This window comes from Sapajus apella, unplaced genomic scaffold (genome assembly GCF_009761245.1).
Source record: "Sapajus apella isolate SASKATOON/1434 unplaced genomic scaffold, GSC_monkey_1.0 scaffold36, whole genome shotgun sequence".
Taxonomy (NCBI): Eukaryota; Metazoa; Chordata; class Mammalia; order Primates; family Cebidae; genus Sapajus; species Sapajus apella.
The window spans coordinates 21052104-21071673 of NW_022436976.1; the positions used below are offsets into that span (position 1 = coordinate 21052104).

Consider the following 19570-nt stretch of genomic DNA (forward strand, 5'->3'; position numbering starts at 1 on the left):
TCCCTTAGAAGGAGGAAGGCCTCAAGGAAGGAGTGGTGCGATTGCCGCTGAAGCCCCGTGAGTGTCAGAGGAAGAGCTTCTGAGGAGTCTTTATCTGAAACAGATCTTGTTCTTCTAAGGGAATGTGTCCATGAATCCTCACACCACCAGGGGTGGGCAGAGGAAGCAGCACCAGGAAAGAAAGGGACCTGGGTTCTTGATGTTCGAATCACTTTTTGGTCTCAGCAAGGGGCTCATCACTGACTTTGTGAAAGAGGAAGGACTTGTGTTTTTGATCAGATAGGGTTTCCTGCCAGGCTCAGAGAATAACTGCAGCCTTTGTTTTCATGCTGGAAGATTTTCCGCAGAGGTAAAAACACATCTGCCACTTGGCTGTGAGACCTCAGAGTGAGTTCAAACCTTAAAGCCCAACAGCCCTATTTATTCACAGCAATGCACTTGAACCCCAGTTGAGACTCCTGAAACTCAGTGCTGAATGTGTTTCCTGTTGCCTTTCCCATCTGACTGTGAACTCTTAAGACAGGACCTGAGTCTCACTCACCACTCTGTGTGGGCTCATGGGGAGGATAGTGCCCAGCACAGAATCTGCGTGAATCATGCCTGTCAAGTGAACCAGGTACCAGGAGCTGCTGGGTGATGGGTGCCTCCTGTGGCCCTGGCAGTTTGTGTGCCCACTTTATTTATTTCATCTACACAGTAGCTTTTTGTAGATATTACAAAGGTGATGAAATTGAGACTTAAGAGATGTTAAGTGACTTGCTCAAGGGCATGTACCTAGTAGCATCGGTAGTAGGTATAAAAATAGTAGCAATAATGAGTAGGAATGGCTGCTAGCATGTGAGTAATGCTTATAATTTGCCAGGCATTGTTTGGAGATCTTTCATGTTTTAAGTCATTTAGTCCTCAAAATAACCCAGAATATGTTGTTATCTCAATTATACATGCCCAAGATCACTTAAAGAATGAGTACGGATTTGAACTCACATTGTCTGACTCTAAGTCCAGTGATCCCTCTTCGACTCCCAGCCTCCAGCCCAGGTCATGCTGTTGCCCCCATTTTTGTAGTGAGGAAACACCTTCATGGAGGTACTGGGGCTTTCCCCATTCACATTGTTGACTCTGGTGCCATGTTTGCTGAAGTATCCATGCAAGTGTCCATGCAAATAATAGTCTCCAAATGGCTTTGGTTCCATCCTCCTCTCTCATTTCCCGTGTGGCTCTGCTGCCTGGCCTCTTGCTTATGGAAACCAGCCACAGGGCCCCTTCTTGATGCCTTTTCTCCCTCAAGGCAGCCTGAGTTGCCTCTGGATTGGATTTTCCCCAGGTAACAGGGTGGAGTCAGGAAAATGGTATGGAGGGAGCAGCCTCTGGAAAAAGGAGGGCCTGGGATATGAGAATAAGGGGAGCCTCTCCCTGAGCTCTGTTTCTGGCACCCACATTTGTTCTCCCAGTTAGAGCCAGGTATGTTGTGGGAAGGGTAGCGACTAGAGCCATCTCTGACTTCAGTGTGAGTCCTAAGATGACGAACTGCCTGGCCTTGGGCCAGTTACTTAATATTGCCAAATCTGTTTTCTCATACATAAAATGGGGATAAGAATACTGTGTATTCCATGGGATTGTCATAAGGACAAAGGAGTTAATGTGTATGATGCTCATGGAGCAGTAGCTGGCACAGAGAAAACAGTCAGAATATGTGAGCTTAAAAAATTAGATAGGAAAAGAATGCCCTGCCCTGAGGGACAGCAAAGATTGGAGACTGTGGTGGAGTCATGTGGCCCTGTGCAGGGACCCAGCACTCAGCAGCCACTGCCTCCCAGTGGCATGTGTGGTGGCCTCCATGGTTTGTGCCTGGCTGTTCTTACAGATGTTCTTTCAGGAACTTCCTTCTCTTAGAAACCAGGAACCAGGACTTGAATGGCTCCGTTTTCTCCCCTCACTCGTTATTGTCTTCTAGTTCAGGAAAGAGGAAGTAAAGGAAAATGCATGTTTGTTGTCATTTTCCTCATAGTCCTGCTTCAGTTAATTAAAAAATTGATAAATACATACAAGTTTTCAGGGATTCGCGGAATACTTTCCCTGCTAGTCGGAATCTGGAAGGTCTCTTCTTGCCCCACTATCCTATTGTTGCTTGCCGTGGCTCCATGGTGGGAAAGGTGATTTCTGTGGGTTATAGATTTCCTGGCGTGGCGGATTTTGTAATGTGTTGGGTTTGCTGTTTGAATCGGTAGAATCTGGGGGATGGTCTACTTAAAACCTGCACATTTAGGGAGCATTTAGTAAGCGCCTCCTCTGTGTCAGGCACTGCTGGGACCAGGAGCCTCAGACAGGGCCCTCATTCTGGGTCACCTGCCCTGATCTTCTGGCTCAAAACCAGTGTTTGTTCACCTCCTCCTCTGGTTCCTGTCATGCCCTGGGCTGGGTACTGCTGCTGCTTCCTTCCACAGCTGTCATCCTTTAGACAGACGCCAGTCATTGATTCACACGTTTAACAAATAATAATAGAGTGCCTACTCTGTACCAGGCTGTGGAGGTGGAACAGAAAATTAGACACAGTCTCTGACTTCCTGCAGTTTCCATTCTTACATTTTAAATTTTAATTTTATTAGGAAAACTGCTTCTGACCTTTCTTACCAGAACAGATCTTGCCATGCCAACCTTGGAGCACCATGCCCCTGTCCTTTAGAGGAGCTGAACAAATTGTAGCTAATTAATTGGTGGATTATTTGGAAGTTTTGGCTCCATCATTACCCTGTGAGCTCCTGGAGGGTAGGAGCCATGTGCTTATTCAATAAGCATTTGTTGAATGACTGAAGCAGGAAGTGCTCACACATGGGTCCTGACCCCGGCTCAGCGACGTGGACTATCTGGAAGCTCGGATCTTGGGTGCTGTGCTGAGACTCCTCCAATCTCTTCCACAGAAATCTCCAACCTGCTGGTGGCTACTAAGAAAGCCCAGGAGTGGCAGCCCGTCTACCCCATGAGCCAGCTGAGTTTTGATCGGATCCTCAAGAAGGATCTGGTGCAGGTGAGTCATGGCTGCAGGGTGTGGGCCAGCTGTGGTCCTGCCTCCCAGTGGAACAGCCTGGGAATCTAGAGGAAGAAAGGCTGTGTTTGGGGAAATCTTAGTAGAAAAAGAACAGGGAGACTTTTCTTTGATGGCAAAAGCCATACAACCAGTACCTCTATTCTCCTTGCCCTTGCTGGTGCTCCTCAGAGACATGTTTTGAGGGAAGTGGCTTCGCCAGGCTTTGTGGGATTCCCTAGAACTGCAGGGACCCTCTGTGGTGAGGGAGTGCTGAGGGGGTGGCAGGCAGGAGGTGGCTCTCCGCAGGGGAGCATGGCTTCACCCCGCGCTGCCCGCAGCAGGCTGTGTGACGGAACACTTCCAATGCCCAGTACTGTACCTTCTGATGATGCTTTCAGAAGGAGCAGAGCTGGGGCAGCAGAGACCACGGGGCGGAGACAGGAGGACATGCACAGTCTAGGGCCGAAGGAGAACTGTCTTGAGAAACAGATCCCAGCCTTTAGAGGCCTTTTTGCCCAGAATCTACAGGCTGAGGGGGCCCAGCATCTCTCCAGGGGCTGGGGGCTGTGTCTGGTGGTGTGAGGCCCAGGGAAAGCCCACTTTCTGTTCTGCTGCCTCTCCCCAGCCCCATTGCTTAGAGCCATGTGTTGCGGGGGTGTCAGGGAGATGGTGCGGCAGGCCCCTGGCAGGCTTGGAGAGAAGCACGGGGCCACTCACTGACTGGGGAGATGGCGGGGCCTTGGAGGTGTTGGAGGGTGGCATAGAGGCTGTCCGCTATAAAGGAACCCGGGGAGGGTGGCCCGAGGGGGTTTGTTACTTTATCTTTTTCAGTGACTCCCTGAAATTGTTGTGTAGGGCTTGAGGGAGTGGAAATGCACAGCTAAACCACCTCACTTCTATCATGGTGTATTTCTTCACCAAAGGCCTATCCTTACTGTTCTCTATCCCTCCCGTGGTGTCAGAGCTGTGTCCTCAGATTACAGTCACCAGAGCCACAGTTTCATAGCTTCTTTTCTGTGTCAAAGTTGATACAGTTCTTGGGGCCTGCCTGCTTTCCCTCTCTTTGAGCCTGTGAGCAGGTAACCACCATCCTCCCTGCCTTCCACTTAGCCAACAGCAATCAAGCATTACACATGCCAGGCATGACTGCTGCCTCAGCAGGCTCCTGTCCATTCTGAGGAGGTAATCACATTAGCAAGGGACAAGTTCCAAGGTAAAGGAATACAGCAGGATGTGGTCCTAATCTTGAGAGGACAGAAATGGCTTCCTGGGGAAAATGGCATCAAAGCAGAGTCCCACACCAGGCACAGTGGTTCACACCTGTAATCCCAGCACTTTGAGAGGCTGAGGCAGGAAGATCGTTTGAGCCTAGGAGTTCAAGACCAGCCAGGGCAACAGAATGAGATCACATCTCTACTCAAAATAAAAATGAAAAAAATTAGCTGTGTGTAGTGGTGTGCAGCTGTAGTCCCAGCTACCTGGGAGGCTGAGTTGGAAGGATTGCGTGAGGCCAGGAGTTTGAGGTTGCAGTGAGCTCTGATTATGCTACTGCATTCCAGCATGGGTGATAGAGCGAGTCCCTGTGTGTTGGGGGGAGGGAAGCAAGGTCTCATCCTGGAGGATGAGCTGCAAGTAGCTAGGTGAAATGGAGGAAACGGCATTGGAGGAGGCTGAAGTGGGCCATATGGGCCTTTGTAGTCCCTGTAGAATCCTGACAGTGTGGTGTCATGACGTGGCCACTGGAAGAGCAATTATTCTGAAAGCATATGGCTTTTATGGGATGTTCTGGGAATACAGCTTCCCATAACCTTGATGGATCACGTCATGACAGATGCAGCTTTAATGAATAGCCAAAGACCTTGCCGGGATACAGTGGACAGGGCAGATGCATTGCCATTCAGCTCTGACAGATGACAAATGGTGGCATTTGTGCAAATTAATATACCTGATTAACAATTGTGCATGTTCCTATGGGGGAGAAGACCGATTCCCTAGGCATCAGCCACAGTCCATTTTGTGCATTTCCAGGGGGTCCTCAAATAATTTAATTGACCTTCAGTTTACAAGTTTTGTGAGACTAATGTTAACAACTTGACAGTGCCTAAGTTTGGTGAATCACATTTTGATTTCCAAATATTAAGAATTTTAAAATCAGAGTTACTGAAAACTGGAAGGGTCCTCAGAAATAGATCATGGTATGGCCAGGGCTTTGCACAGATCATCTCATTCAGTCCTCCTGCCACCCATCCAGGGGTATTGCTCCCTTTCACATGTCAGGAAATTGAGCACACATCCCCCCAGTCTCTGCCTTCATCTTCACATTATCATCTCCTCTGTGAGGTTGCCAGGGCAAATGCAGGTGCACTTTGCATGAGTAACTTGAAATCATAGCATGCATGCACACACATAAGCACATACACACTGGATAGATGGATGGGAAACAGATGGTTCCAGTGTGAGAAATTGTGCCTATCTGTGCTAGAGGGCTTCAGACAACACATGTGCCCACCAGATGGGTTTCCACCCACTGTGCCCGAGTCTGTACCAGGAGCCTCCGTACCTATTTCCTGGTTTGATTCTTATCACGGCCCTATGAAGTTAGTACCATTTTTACCTCCATTTGCAGAAAGTGGGCAGAAATTATTAACATGGCAAAGGAAGGCCCCCATGTCACATGGCCAGCGGGTAGTAGAGCCAGGATTTACAAGCCTCTTCACGGGGTAGCACAGCCTGTGAGTGGAGGAGCCCTCTGGGGGCTCCTCTCTGAGTCTTCTCTGGAGGCCTGGGGTGGGTACCATGTGGCTGGCTGTTGATGGCCCTGTTTGCAGTGTCATGACAGGTTAGGACTATGTTTTGGCCAAAGGCTGTTCCTGGAGGTAGAAAGCAAGGAGCCGTTTAGGGAGTAGGAGGATTGTCTCCTGGGACCCAGGAAATGTCACTGCTGTGTTTGGCCAAATAGCTTGTTGTTTCCTCTGGAGGCCTGACAGGGACAAGGCGCTGGGGACCATGACCTGGGGCAGAGAGCCCTCTTGCCTTTGCCCCATCCCATTGATAGTCCATGTTCCCACTGAGGACCCGTTCCCAGGCTCTGCATCACTGCAGGGCACAGAGAGGTCACCCAGCCTTCCACTTCCTTCCTCAGGGCGAGCATCTTGGGAGAGGCACGAGAACACACATCTACTCTGGGACCCTGATGGATTACAAGGATGACGAAGGAACTTCTGAAGAAAAGAAGATAAAAGTGATCCTCAAAGTTTTAGACCCCAGCCACAGGGATATTTCCCTGGCAAGTATCTTCCTCTGAACTCCTCCCCTCCCCTCTCCCGTTTCTGGGGTCAGTGGATCACGATGGGTTGGGAAGAACTCTTACCCTTCTTTTGGCCCAGTGGTTTTCAAACTTGCCTTTTACTCAGAATTTTCTCCACATGTGATCTTAGAGGACCCTGTGTGTAGAGTAAGGGAAGTGGGTTGAGCAGCTCCTTACACTCGGCCTGTGCCCTCCCTTCTACCCCCACCCCCAGCCTTTCCTAAGTACAGGTCCACGTGGCCATGCTGTGGAGCCCCAGGACTCTGGCCAAATGGTCTCAAAGTTCCTGATACAGTCCATGGCTCTTATTGTAGTCTGGAAAATTAAAGCCCAGAGGAGTAAAAGGACTCACCCAAGATCCCACAGACTCTTAGAGTGACAAAGTCAAATCTTGAGCAGTGTTCGGCTGCCTTTGTTTCCCCTTTGTTCCAGCATAATGCTAATTGGTATTTCCCAGAGCTGAAAGGAAGGGAGAGAGGTGGTCATGAGTATCTGGTGGGAAAATTCTTAGCTTCTCCCACCAGCCCTGCTCTGCATTCTGTTAGGTTTTCTAAATACGTCTCATATCCCTGCCAGGTTGGCCCAGAGAACAAGGCTTGGCAGTGCCTCTGGACAGCCAAGGCCAGGGGATTGATGTTAAGGGCCTGGGGTGGCGACAGTGGTGTGCTTTTCTGGGCCCACTGGCTTTCCCCTCAACAGAGGCTTCTGGAGAGCACTCCCCTGAAGGCTGGCCTGAGACATTCCTTTGTCCTGCTCTTCCACAGGCCTTCTTCGAGGCAGCCAGCATGATGAGACAGGTCTCTCACAAACACATCGTGTACCTCTATGGCGTCTGTGTCCGAGACGTGGAGAGTAAGTGTGTTGTCTTTTGAAGGGGAGGGAGGCCTGGCTGGGGAGCCTGGTGCTGTGCAGACATTGGGGGTGCTTCCCACCCTCATGTTACCCAGGCTTCTTGCCTTTCTTTTTGCAGTTAAGGAGACTGAGAGACTGAGCAGGTCATTTGCTTAAGTTAGTAGTGGAGATGGAACTAAAACGGATTGCTTTTCATTCATTTCTGTAATGTTTTCTTGCCAATGCTGGCAAGAACCCTACACTGTGCTAGACTCGGGAGGCTGACGTGACTGAGATGAGGTCATGGCCCCGAGAACCTCTGGGCAGGTGAGCGAGGTGAGCGCACCCCCTGAGCAGCAAGATGCTGGCCCCTTGAATGGACTGGCCATCATTTTAACTGCAGTCAGGCTTGGCTCTCTCTTGGTTGCCAAGTTGCTGAGCTGGTGGGCCCTTGGGCAGCTGTGGCACACTGGGATGTATGGGTGACCTTGGCCTCTGAGTTCCTGACATATAAGTTTGGAAGAAGAGCAGTTTTTTTTGTTTTTTTTTTTTTTAACCCCAAGTGACTTATTCCCCGTGAGATCTGATAATGTAGCTGTTCCGTGTACTTACACGGGAGTCCCATTGAGAGGGAAGTTTTGCCATGTGAGCGGCTGGACCTCTACGTCTCGGTGCATGGTAAGAACAGCAGCCGTGGTGGCAGCTGTTCCCAGAGACCTTGTTCTCTGTGTCGGGCCCTCCACCAAGGCTTTCCATGCCTTGTCACATTTAGGCATCATCGATTATTACAGATGAGGGAATTGAGGCTCAGAGAAGTGTCACTTGCTCAGCGCCACCCGTTTAGAAGAGCTTGGGGTTCAACTTGGCCTTTCCAGCTCTGAAGCCCCTGCACCTCCCAAGGATATCCATAGTCTGAGGCTGAGTACTGTCCACTGAGGAGGGCTGTTGTAAAGGGAGGAAGGAGAGGACTGTCCCACACAGAGCAGGTTCCAGACATGACTCTTTTTGTGTCTATAGATATCATGGTGGAAGAGTTTGTGGAAGGGGGGCCTCTGGATCTCTTCATGCACCGGAAAAGCGACGTCCTTACCACACCATGGAAATTCAAAGTGGCCAAACAGCTGGCCAGTGCCCTGAGTTACTTGGTAAGAATGTCCTAATGTCTGTATTGATCCCGCCAGAAACCAGAGTGTCCTGGGAGGGGTGCTAGCCAAGCAGCTGGAGTGGCCTGTCCTTGGGTTTCATGAGTCCAGGGCTCTGTGGTTGAACACAGGTGTGCCTGGTGCTTAGGACGGTCTTTTGGGGCCATTCCCTGTGCTCACGTGAGTTCTGTTGAGAGGGAAATGTTAGCACGTCAGAGGACCAACCTGCATACTGCAGTGTATGTATGGAAAGGCGGAAAGCGGTGCAGTGCTTGTTGAGTGAATGAGTGAACTGCCAGCATCTGTAGTAGCTGACATGTGTTGAGTGCTCACTATAGGTCAGCTGTTCAGGTGTTTCACAGATTCATGTAATACTCAGGAAGCCCGACGAGATGTGCCCCACTATTAGCTTCATTCATCGATGAGGGAGCTGGAGCCGAGGGGCACCTGTGATATGCTTAAGTCACACAGATGATTGGCAGCAGGGCCAGGCTGTCCGGGTGTGGCTGTAGCTGGGGGTAAGGAAGAGGTGACCCGAGGTACCAGGGTTGGAAATGGAGTGCATTTAGCAAATTGGCTAAACTTGCCCTTTTTATTCTGCAGGAGGATAAAGACCTGGTTCATGGAAATGTGTGCACTAAAAACCTCCTCCTGGCCCGTGAGGGCATCGACAGTGAGTTTGGCCCATTCATCAAGCTCAGTGACCCTGGCATCCCCATCACGGTGCTGTCTAGACAAGGTGTGTCTCCCCTCTCCTCCCCCTGGCTCCACCCCATCAGGGGCAAGCCAGCAGAGAGAGGGGCTGGGCTGGGGGTTGGTCTCCTTTTAGAGAGCACAGTCAGCAAACAGGTGTGTAGTATTCCTGCTCTGTGCCTGAAGGTCCCTGGGGAGGGTGTGCTATGGAGCTGATGGGAGGGGTGGTCACTGTATAGAAGCAGCAGGTGAAACAGACCGTTCATCCAAGGCCTGTCTGGTCCTAGCAGCGAAGGAGCTATGTTCAAGGTGCTGGGGTAGCACAGAGGAGACCATGGGGCCTGAGGGGTGATCAGAGAGATGTCAGGCGGGGAGGTAGGCCTCCTGGGTCTTCCCGTGTTCCTTTGGAAATCCACTATAGTTAGTGAGCAGTTATGGCAGCACCTGATCCCCTTTGTTGGAGTGACTGCTGTGGTCTTGAATGCTGTTGAGTTGAGTATGGTGGGTTGTAAGCTCCAGAGGAAAGACCTGGGAGCTGAGACATTGACACCAGCACCAGAAAGCCCAAGCCTGCCTCGTAGCCTTGCGGCCTTGCACTGTGCCCAGGACCACCACTGTCTTCAGCACTGAGTTCTGACCAACTCAGCATTTTAAGTTTTGAGCATAATGTAATCAAAGAAGCTGGAACTGAACCAGGATGAAAAATAAGCCCTTCAGATGAGATCCTAATCATGTACACCTTGGAAGGGGAATGGGAAGCTTCCTTCAGTGCCTGTTTGATGTTGATCATCACTTCATCACCCAAAGTCGTGAGACTGTTACACCCTAAATCTGTCATGGGTGCTATCCTCAGCAGTGGCCTGAGACACCAACAGATGTCTCTGGAACAAGCAGAAAAGCCTGGGGACTCCAAAGGGGTTGCTAGTAAAATGCTTTTGGGGTTTGGAGGAGAGAGACATCATCTAGCTTGGGGGCAGAGTGATTGAGGGAGGCAGTGGGATTTCATCTGGGCCTGGCAGGTCAGTGGCTACAGCAGGTGACTGCAGGCACACCCTCCTAGGATGCCATCTGTATGTGCCCGTGCCAGGAAGGACGGGCATGAGGAGGCTGGGAAGGTCAGACGGGCCCAGTCTTAAAGGTTCGCCCCAGGATCCCCCCTCTGTGGAGGCCACCTGGCTTGCTGAGGGCTGCTTCCAGTGGACGTGGCTGGGGCTCTGCTTAGGTGGCTGGCTCTGGCCTTGCTGAGAAGCTGGAAACAGCAGCTGCAGAGCCAGCCAGGAGAAAAGGATCCGCAAGAGCTATCTTTTCTTCCCTTGTTCATCCTCAAATGAAAGAAAACCAACATAAAACCAAGACCGCATTGCAGCATGATGGTGCAGGGTAGGTGTGGGTGGCTGGGCCTGCCTCTGCGTGTGTCACCCCGTTCTCCTCCCCTGCCTTCTCTTAAGCCCTTGTCCACCTGCCCTGGGTGATGGCCCCCACCCTGGGATGTTTTGCTGATCCTGAGGCCGGGGCTTCAGAAGCCTGGCTCTACACGACCCTCCTGGGGAGCTTGGAGGCAGGGACCCATCTCTGGCCCTGGCCCAGACTAATGTATCAGAAGTGCTGGGCAAGGCTTGGAGGGCTGTGCACCTGCAGAGCCCCACCATGGGGCTCATGTGGCCATGGGCCAGGTTCGGGCACAGTGTTCCTTCTTTGGCTCACTGTTCTTGCTGCAGTTACAGTAATTGAATTCCCAGGAGATCCCAGAAACTGTTCCGTCAATGTGTCTGTTGTCTTCCAGAGTGCATTGAACGAATCCCATGGATTGCTCCCGAGTGTGTGGAGGACTCCAAGAATCTGAGTGTGGCTGCTGACAAGTGGAGCTTTGGAACCACACTCTGGGAAATCTGCTACAATGGCGAGATCCCCTTGAAAGACAAGACTCTGATTGAGGTGAGCAGGTTGTTTCCCAGACATGAGGCAAGTGAGGGCTCTCAGGCACCTGTGGGCTTCCCAGGAGTTGTCGGAAGCCTGGCACTGTGAGAAGAGACAGGAATGGGTTTGAATCTCTTCACAGGCTTACTGGCTGTGTGACCTCACAAATGTAACAACTTCCGTGAGCCTCAGTTTCATCATCTGTATAATGAGGATAAACAATAACTACTTTGTAGGGCTGTTGTGAAAATTAAATAATGCATATAGGGTGACAGGCACACAATACAAGCTCAACAGATGTTATGGTATTATTTATCTGAGATTTTAAGTGGCTGTTAGCAAAATTAACACACAAATATGTATTGAAATCCTATCGTGTCAGGCATCAAGCTAGGGAAAAGCTGGTGTTTCACAGTAAAACAGACACAGGCCTTGCCTTTCCTTGAGGGCCTTAGCGTATTGTAGGGAGTTAGGCCAAAATAACAGTGGTAAGAATTCCAGAAAGAATACCTGAAAGTGTCACCCCAAGAGCCCTGCAAATTAGGTAGGGCAGTGTCATTACCCTCATTTGACAGATAAGGTAACTGAGACTCAGGTAGCCCCATTTACCTAGGTTCTTCAGCTAGAATGCAGAACAGGTGAGCTGTGGACCTCTCTTCCAAATCTACCTGTGGGAAAAGTGAAGACTCTAACTCCAAAGGGATAAAGTAGTAAAAATCACAATGAAAGACCACTCTCCCTTCATCTCAGTCACTGTCATTGGAATGTGCTCCGTGTATTTAGAGGGGCAGGCATCACTTCCAGCTGTGAGAGCCTGGTGCCAGTGCTGTGCAGGGAGTCCGGGTAGTTTGGTGTGCCTGGCCTTGAGTGTCTGGAGTGGGGAAAGGGAAAGGAGTAACAGTGATCAGGTGGGAAAGGCCATTTGGGTTCATTTTTAAACGCCCTGATTCCAGGCTGCAGAGCCTGCAGTTTACTGAGGGTGGCATGGGACAAGGAAGGATTTGGGTGGAGGAGGGAGAGGCTTGGAGGTTGGCCGTGGGATGTTCTTCTGGGTGCAGTAGCTGGGATGGACAGACTAAGGAGAGACCCAGAGGGAAACAGGGCCCTGAGGCACATCCGGAAATGGCAGTGGGAGTCCAGAGTGCAGGGTGGGAAATACTGAAGAGGTAGAACCTTTACAACTTGCCAATTAAAGATGGTGCAGGACTTGGGAAGGATCTCAACCCCACAGGGAAGCTATCAGATCTACAGATCTACTATTTGCAATTTTCAGCGTAGGCTTTTGGGAAACTCATTTTTATTTTTAACTTCCTTGGAAATGAAACAACATGCTATTTGTCATCAGTCAGTATTTGTTGAGCACGTGCTGCGTTCCTGTCTCTGAACAGCATACAGGGTGGTGTAAGGAAGGACCTGTGTTTTTAATAAAATAGGGGATAGGGGTCTCTTTCCACCTAAGTCCCCTTGGGTTAGATGGCATTTCTGCAGGTTGCACTGATGCAGGGACAAGGGCAGCTCTCAGCTTCTTAATTCCAGTTCTCCCTCCTCCCTGTCCTCTGGAGCCTGCCCACCCCACCCCACCCCAGGGCCCACGGGAACCAGAGAGGAACTTAGTACCCTTGGAGTCCAGCTACGGAGTCGAAACTGGAATGCAGTGGTTTCATATTCCAAAAGTAGCATAAGTTCTTTGTTTCTAAATTTCAAAGTAATAAACAGTTGAAGAAAATTTAAAAATGAAACTATTAAAGAAAACAGCAATCACTGCATTCTTGTCATCCCTGACCATTGTTAACACTTTGGCATTTTGTCTTCCAGCCTGTTTGTATCTTTCTTTTTTAAACAAAATTGGGACCATGCTAGATAGAGTTATAATTCTGAGTTTTTAAATTTAATATTGCCAGTTCTTTCTCTTGTGAGATTAAATCATAATTTTTACAAATTTAATGCAAGAGTTAATTGTTTATTTGACTGATTTTATATTTGGCATTGGAGTTTTCAAATTTCCAGTGTTCTGTCTAATTCTGCAGGGAACATTCTTATACATAAATATTTGTTCATATCTGATTTATTTCTGAGTCATTCAGTCATTGAAATTAATACATCAAAGGATTTGAAGAATCTGAAGATTTTTGTATATGTTGCCCAATTGTATTCCAGAAAGGTTGCATGCCTTTACTGGAATGAAGCTTTTTGGGATTGGGCTATACTTCTCAGTCTCCTTGAATTTGGATGATTTAGTATTAGGACTCTGATTTCCCCATGCAAGAATAAGGCAACAGAAACACACGTTTATGAAACCTGCCTGTTAAGTGGAGATGCTGAGAATCGAATGAGGAATTGGCAATTCCTTCTGACCTGGGGCTGAGAAGTTTGTAAGTAGTTCCTTTGGTTTCTTCCATGCACCCCTCTCGTTTACAGAAAGAGAGATTCTATGAAAGCCGGTGTAGGCCGGTGACACCATCGTGTAAGGAGCTGGCTGACCTCATGACCCGCTGCATGAACTACGACCCCAATCAGAGGCCCTTCTTTCGAGCCATCATGAGAGACATTAATAAGCTTGAAGAGCAGAGTAAGACCTGCCATGTGTTGTTTTAACCCAGCTCAGGTAGAAACAAGAGCTTGGGTGGCAATCCCTGGCAGTCGCCTGACTTTCACTCTATTTTCTTTTCTCTTCTGTTAGATCCAGATATTGTTTCAGAAAAAAAACCAGCAACCGAAGTGGACCCCACACATTTTGAAAAGCGCTTCCTAAAGAGGATCCGTGACTTGGGAGAGGTAAGTTACACCCTGCTTCTTGCTGCTGAGAGCAGAGCCCTCCGCCCTCCACAGTGCCTCTTTCCGCACATACGGCTGCTCTCCATTCTTTCTCATTTTGGGGCCAGGTCCATGAGAGAAAGCACTCTACTGCATTTGGGGGCCACTTTCATCACGAGGGATTGTGTTTTTCTCCAAGTGACACAAGGGCAGTGACGGAATGCATGTCTTTGCCGGCACGCGTGACTGCATATGCACACAGGACTCTGGGAAGCTCCCTTGAGAGACTTGACTTTTCTCTACAGGACAGAAGAGAATGGAAAGAGAGACAGTTGGGGGAGTAGGTATAGATATGGTGGAATAGGAAAATCCCTGCTTCTGACTTTCCTTGGCATATATATCCTGTAAGCTCTCTCTTTTTTTTCTTCCCCTCTGCAAGAGACAGGGTGTGTCCCAGGCTGTTGCTGTGTATCCCAGGCTGGAGTGCAGCGGTGCGATCATAGCTCACTGTAGCCTCAACTTCCAAGCTCAAGCAGTCTTCCTGCTTCAGCCTCCTGAGGAGCTGGGACTACAGGCGCACTCCCCTATGCTGGCTAATATTTTTTATTGTAGAAATGGGGTCTTACTATGTTGCTCACATTGCTTTCAAACTCCTGGCCTCAAGCAAGGAGGCCTCTCAAAGTGCTGGAATTACAGGCATAAGCCACCACATGCAGCCCTATAAGGCTCTTTAAATGAGGGATAGGTTTAATGCACAGAATCCCAAAATAAAATAGCAGCTTTTCTTTGGACCTTAAATGGGAGTTTCCAAACAGTTAATTGTGACTAGAGAAGCTACTGAGATTTGTGTCTTTATACAGATTTTCTGTAGTCTGGTTAATGAAACAGACTTGATACATCTCCAGGATCTGCTGTGTGCCAGCCTCTGTGCCAGGCATTGTCACAAGCATGGCATCTTTAGTTCCTCACACTGTCCCCAAGGAGGCCAGTTTCTGTATACAGTGAGTGCATCAGGAGCCAGCTCAGATTTGGGGACTTGGCCACCACTGTCGCTGTCACGTGGCTTGACTGGGACCTGATCTCCTGTCTTCTGAAGACTCCTTCATGCACTTGCTCTTTTCAGCCACACTGTGGGGCCTTTCCTGTAACATGAGCCCAGGGCTTTCCGAGAATAGCACAGTTGTCCTACAGGCCCAGAAATAACCTTCATTTCCTGTGGGTTACATGTTCATGGAAACTGGGATTGGTGAGTTGGTTCATTGTCACCTGCTACTTTCCTTATCTCAGCTCAGTAACTGAGGGGACAGTTTGTGAGGCCAAGAGAGCAAGGGGGCTGTAGTGAGCAGGTACAGTCCAGGTGAGAGGCTTCTGCCTGCAAGGTCAGACAGCGAGAACCCCTGGCCCTCAGGGGAACGGCTGTGAGGAGCAAGACTTCTCCGAGTGTGTTCTGTGGCCTAGGCCGGGGCTTCTCTGATAACAACACATGCATCTTTCCCTCCAGGGCCACTTTGGGAAGGTTGAGCTTTGCAGGTATGACCCCGAAGGGGACAATACAGGGGAGCAGGTGGCTGTCAAATCTCTGAAGCCTGAGAGTGGAGGTAACCACATAGCTGATCTGAAAAAGGAAATCGAAATCTTAAGGAACCTCTATCATGAGAATATTGTGAAGTACAAAGGAATCTGCACGGAAGACGGTATGTTGTGCAAGGTGGGGTCTGGTTTAAGAAGTTCGTGACTGTCTAGGGTCAAAAAGGCCAGTACAGAACAGGCAGCCCGTGGCCTTCTCTGGGCCATCTGACATGCCAGCTGGTGGTTCCCATACACTCTCAAGGTTTCCAAGTCATATGTATTGTCAAATCCCTCAGCAGCTGCAGGGCTCTTGAGGAGGCCACCCAGTCCCCCTCCCAGCCAGGGGCTGTTTCCAGCACTGTCTCTCCATGTTGCTTACACTTACGCCTTATGAAACTGATACCCACCCCTGCCTCCACCTGCTTCCCTATTCTGATCCAGTACTAGCCAGGGTGTTTAATTTTCTAGTTGTCTAAATGAAGGTGGCAAGTAATATTTACTAATAATTATGTCTTATTTGCAAGCCAGCATCTACACATGGTAGTGAAATTGGCAGTAAACTGATGGTAATTTTTGAAAATGATCATTTGCCTATGGGTTACAAAGCACTGTTATCTCATGAGTGCTTATGCCTGTGAGGTAGGTACATTAGTGTAGTCTCCATTCACTGCTGAGGATGCTGAAGCATAAGAGGTCAGGTAAGTTGCCTGTGATGAGGGGGTGAAGCTAATATCACATCAGGGCCTCTGTCTCAGATCCTGTGTCCTTTCCTCTCCCACGGTTCCCTCATTTGGCAGCCTCAGACTGATGGGTGTTTTTTTTTGTAAACAGGTGGAAATGGTATTAAGCTCATCATGGAATTTCTGCCTTCGGGAAGCCTTAAGGAATATCTTCCAAAGAATAAGAACAAAATTAACCTCAAACAGCAGCTAAAATATGCCGTTCAGATTTGTAAGGTAAAAAAATAAATAAAGACAGCATATTACAGGTTAAGACATCAGGCACTCTGTCCTGGGTAATTGGTTTGTAATTTGACTCCGAGTGGGAAAGTTTATAATAATTATACTAAGTTTGTTTTTCTCTGCATTATTGGGATGAAAAGTTAGCCTCTACTAAGAAAGTAAATGGATTTAAGTATGGTTGTTTTAGTGTGTATTTTTTGAATCAATTTGGTCTTAGTGTTCTTGCATGAAAGTCAGAACCAAAAAAAAGTGTCAGGGATATATGAATGAGATGACGTTTCTGTTTTTTCTGATGCAGTGATAGACAGTACAATCAAAAGTGACTTTAGCAGTGTGTTTGACCTTTACTTCTCTCCCCCAGGGGATGGACTATTTGGGTTCTCGGCAATATGTTCACCGGGACTTAGCAGCAAGAAATGTCCTTGTTGAGAGTGAACACCAAGTGAAAATTGGAGACTTTGGTTTAACCAAAGCAATTGAAACCGATAAGGAGTATTACACAGTCAAGGACGACCGGGACAGCCCTGTGTTTTGGTAACTGAGTCAAACCACTAGCTTTTATCAGTGCTTCATAGAGCTTACACTGTTTTGGTAGGCCATTTCTGGCTATATTAATGTCTGTCATTCCTCTGGACTGAGTCAAGGTTAGAGAAGGTTTAGAACATTTGGAATTGATTGATATTTACCTTTAAGAAACACATCTTTCAGGCTGTTTCATTGAAAGCAGCCTATATAAATGCCTGAGCTTCATATCACGCTGTCTTCCAAGGAATGAGAGAAATCTAACCACCAGCTCCCCAGGAGAGGGCATTCATCTGACGTAGTTCTTAAAACTGTGGGCAGGTGGAGTGGATCTGGTTCCTTTCTTAAACACATCCCTGCAGGACAGAGTGGGCATTGCAGATTCAGGGGACTGCTGGACAGAGCAGAGCAAAACCTATGGGAGACCTGTCGCTCATGAGTCACCAGAGTCCCGCAGGTTAGAGGGCCACACACTGGCTACGATCATGTCTCAGCAGGGAACAGTCCAGGGGAGAGGCTGCTTATGTCTATACTCCGCCCTGCCACATAACCAATTCACACTTCCTGAGGTACATCTGACATGGACACAGACATAAATCTCTCCCACTTAATGGGGCCTAAACTTATTCGTTTTAAGAAAATGCATCAGGGTCCTGCTTTGTGCCCGGTACTGGAGATACAGTGAACAAGTAAGCCGAGTTTAGAGTTTAACAGGTTAGGCAGCCAGTGGCATGGAGCAGTAAACATACAGAAGGGTTCGGGTTTGGTTTTTTTGGAAGGTCATATTTAGATGAAACCTGAAAAATTCACGTGGCTTTAGACAGATGGTTGCAAGACAGCATGCGTGACTAAGAACGAGACAAGAGCAGATTTCCCAGAAACTGAAACTCGGCAAGGTTGGATCATGCAATACAAGGTTCCCAGGAGGACGCTGAGTCATGGAGCTGGGACTTCATCTCAAGAGCAATGGGATGCTGCGGGAGGGTTTAAGGATGGAGACTTCGTTGTTGTTTTTATTATGCTTTAAGTTCTGGGGTACATGTGCAGAACTTGCAGGGTTGTTGCATAGGTACACACATGCCATGGTGGTTTGCTGCCTCCATCCCCCGTCACCTACATCATGCATTTCTCCCAATGTTATCCCTCCCCTAAAAAGATGGAATGGAATGAAGGGAACAAGATTGGAGCCAGGGAATCTGATTTGGTTGCTTCAACAGCTGAGGTCAGAGCCAGTGACAGCATGAACTAGGACAGTGACTGGGATAGTGACAGTAGGATTTGAGAGAAGTGAGTAGGTTCAAGGAGTATTTAAGGAGATTGGGTGCAGTGGAGTGCCTTCATTTTTGGCTTGGGCAAGTGGGTGTCATTCAGCAAAATAGGTAATGCTAGAAGAGGATTAGGCAGTGACACCACATTGGGCAATGAGGCCACTGCTGTCTCATTTTGAGCCTGCAGGCAAATCAGAGCTGGGTCTTATCATCACATGGGCACCTCCTCCTGTACCCTGAGAACATGTGCTCAGTGAAATGAAGAGCACAGACTTGTGTTATTTTAGGGCAGATGTGTGCTACCAAGAGCCTGTAAAGGATACTGTTCTATAGGTCAGATGTGCACCATAGCAGCATATACATGATACAGGTAAAACATGTAATACAAACTCAGATTAAATTCAAGAAAAACCAAAGAGGTGATTTTTCAATTACCCTATAATGTCGGTAGGAATGTACCTCCCAGGAAATGAAGTTTCATGTTCTGCTTCCTTTCAAGGTATGCTCCAGAATGTTTAATGCAATCTAAATTTTATATTGCCTCTGATGTCTGGTCTTTTGGAGTCACTCTGCATGAGCTGCTGACTTACTGTGATTCAGATTCTAGTCCCATGGCCGTAAGTCCTACTTTTCTCTTCATTTGAATCCAGGACCCATTTAAAATGTGTCCATCCTTCTGCTTGATAACTTTTATTTTTAAATGGGATCCAATCAATGTATTTATAATGGAAAGTGTCACTTTCTCACTTAAGTTGCGTTTGCTACTTGACAAGTTATTTGTGGCTCTCAAGTGTTGCTTTCACAACAAGCCCAGAGTTTTATAGGATGACCTTGACTCTTAAGGATTTTATCTGTGTGGAGATAAAGTACAGTTTTATGGGAGAATGAGCAAGTTAAGTGGGGTAGCATTGGGTAGGGACCAGTCTTGTCTGTGCCCCTTCATTCCTAAATCAGATCATTTTCTTGGAAACAGATTCCTTGACCAGCATAAGGAGTGGCTGGTAGAGTCTAAGACATTGGTTAGAGGCAGATCATTGAGAGCTAATAAGGATTTTGGATTTTATTTAAAGTTACTAAGGAGAAAAGGCTTTTATTGCTACTTAAGTTTCCAGTTTATTATAGAAATTTCACCTTAATCTATTTAACATTTATGTAATTATGTGCAAAGTTAAACATTTGGTTTGGTTTTATTTTGTATAGTTGTTCCTGAAAATGATAGGCCCAACCCATGGCCAGATGACAGTCACAAGACTTGTGAATACATTAAAAGAAGGAAAACGCTTGCCGTGTCCACCTAACTGTCCAGATGAGGTATCTATGGGCCATGTCACAGTAATAACACTCCATTTCTATTATGTTTTCACAGCTTGAGTTATCCAGCAATGGGTAGAGGAGACAGTGAGGAAATGATGCAGTGAAGTCCTGTGAAATAGTTTTTTGAAGCTGAATTTTACATAAGATATTTGAGAAATCACCTTTGGGGCTAGATGATAGCCACTAGTTAGGTTCAGAGCAAGAATTTCCTCCAAAAGCCAGCCCCTCTTTATCCACTTGCTTGCTCCAAAGGAGTAGATTTTGGT

At 48.0% G+C, this 19570-nt stretch overlaps 1 protein-coding gene across 1 annotated transcript in view; it reads left to right on the plus strand.

Annotated features, from left to right (window-relative positions):
• JAK1 (Janus kinase 1) overlaps nucleotides 1–19570 on the plus strand; it is a 136531-nt gene that overhangs the window by 115011 nt on the left and 1950 nt on the right. The window contains exons 12-24 of the mRNA XM_032296739.1: nucleotides 2919–3025; nucleotides 6168–6311; nucleotides 7097–7184; nucleotides 8181–8308; nucleotides 8909–9044; nucleotides 10782–10933; nucleotides 13334–13484; nucleotides 13596–13690; nucleotides 15171–15363; nucleotides 16070–16194; nucleotides 16562–16734; nucleotides 18490–18607; nucleotides 19191–19301. Coding sequence (XP_032152630.1) covers nucleotides 2919–3025; nucleotides 6168–6311; nucleotides 7097–7184; nucleotides 8181–8308; nucleotides 8909–9044; nucleotides 10782–10933; nucleotides 13334–13484; nucleotides 13596–13690; nucleotides 15171–15363; nucleotides 16070–16194; nucleotides 16562–16734; nucleotides 18490–18607; nucleotides 19191–19301 — 1721 coding nt within the window. The remainder of the gene's footprint in view (nucleotides 1–2918; nucleotides 3026–6167; nucleotides 6312–7096; nucleotides 7185–8180; nucleotides 8309–8908; nucleotides 9045–10781; nucleotides 10934–13333; nucleotides 13485–13595; nucleotides 13691–15170; nucleotides 15364–16069; nucleotides 16195–16561; nucleotides 16735–18489; nucleotides 18608–19190; nucleotides 19302–19570) is intronic.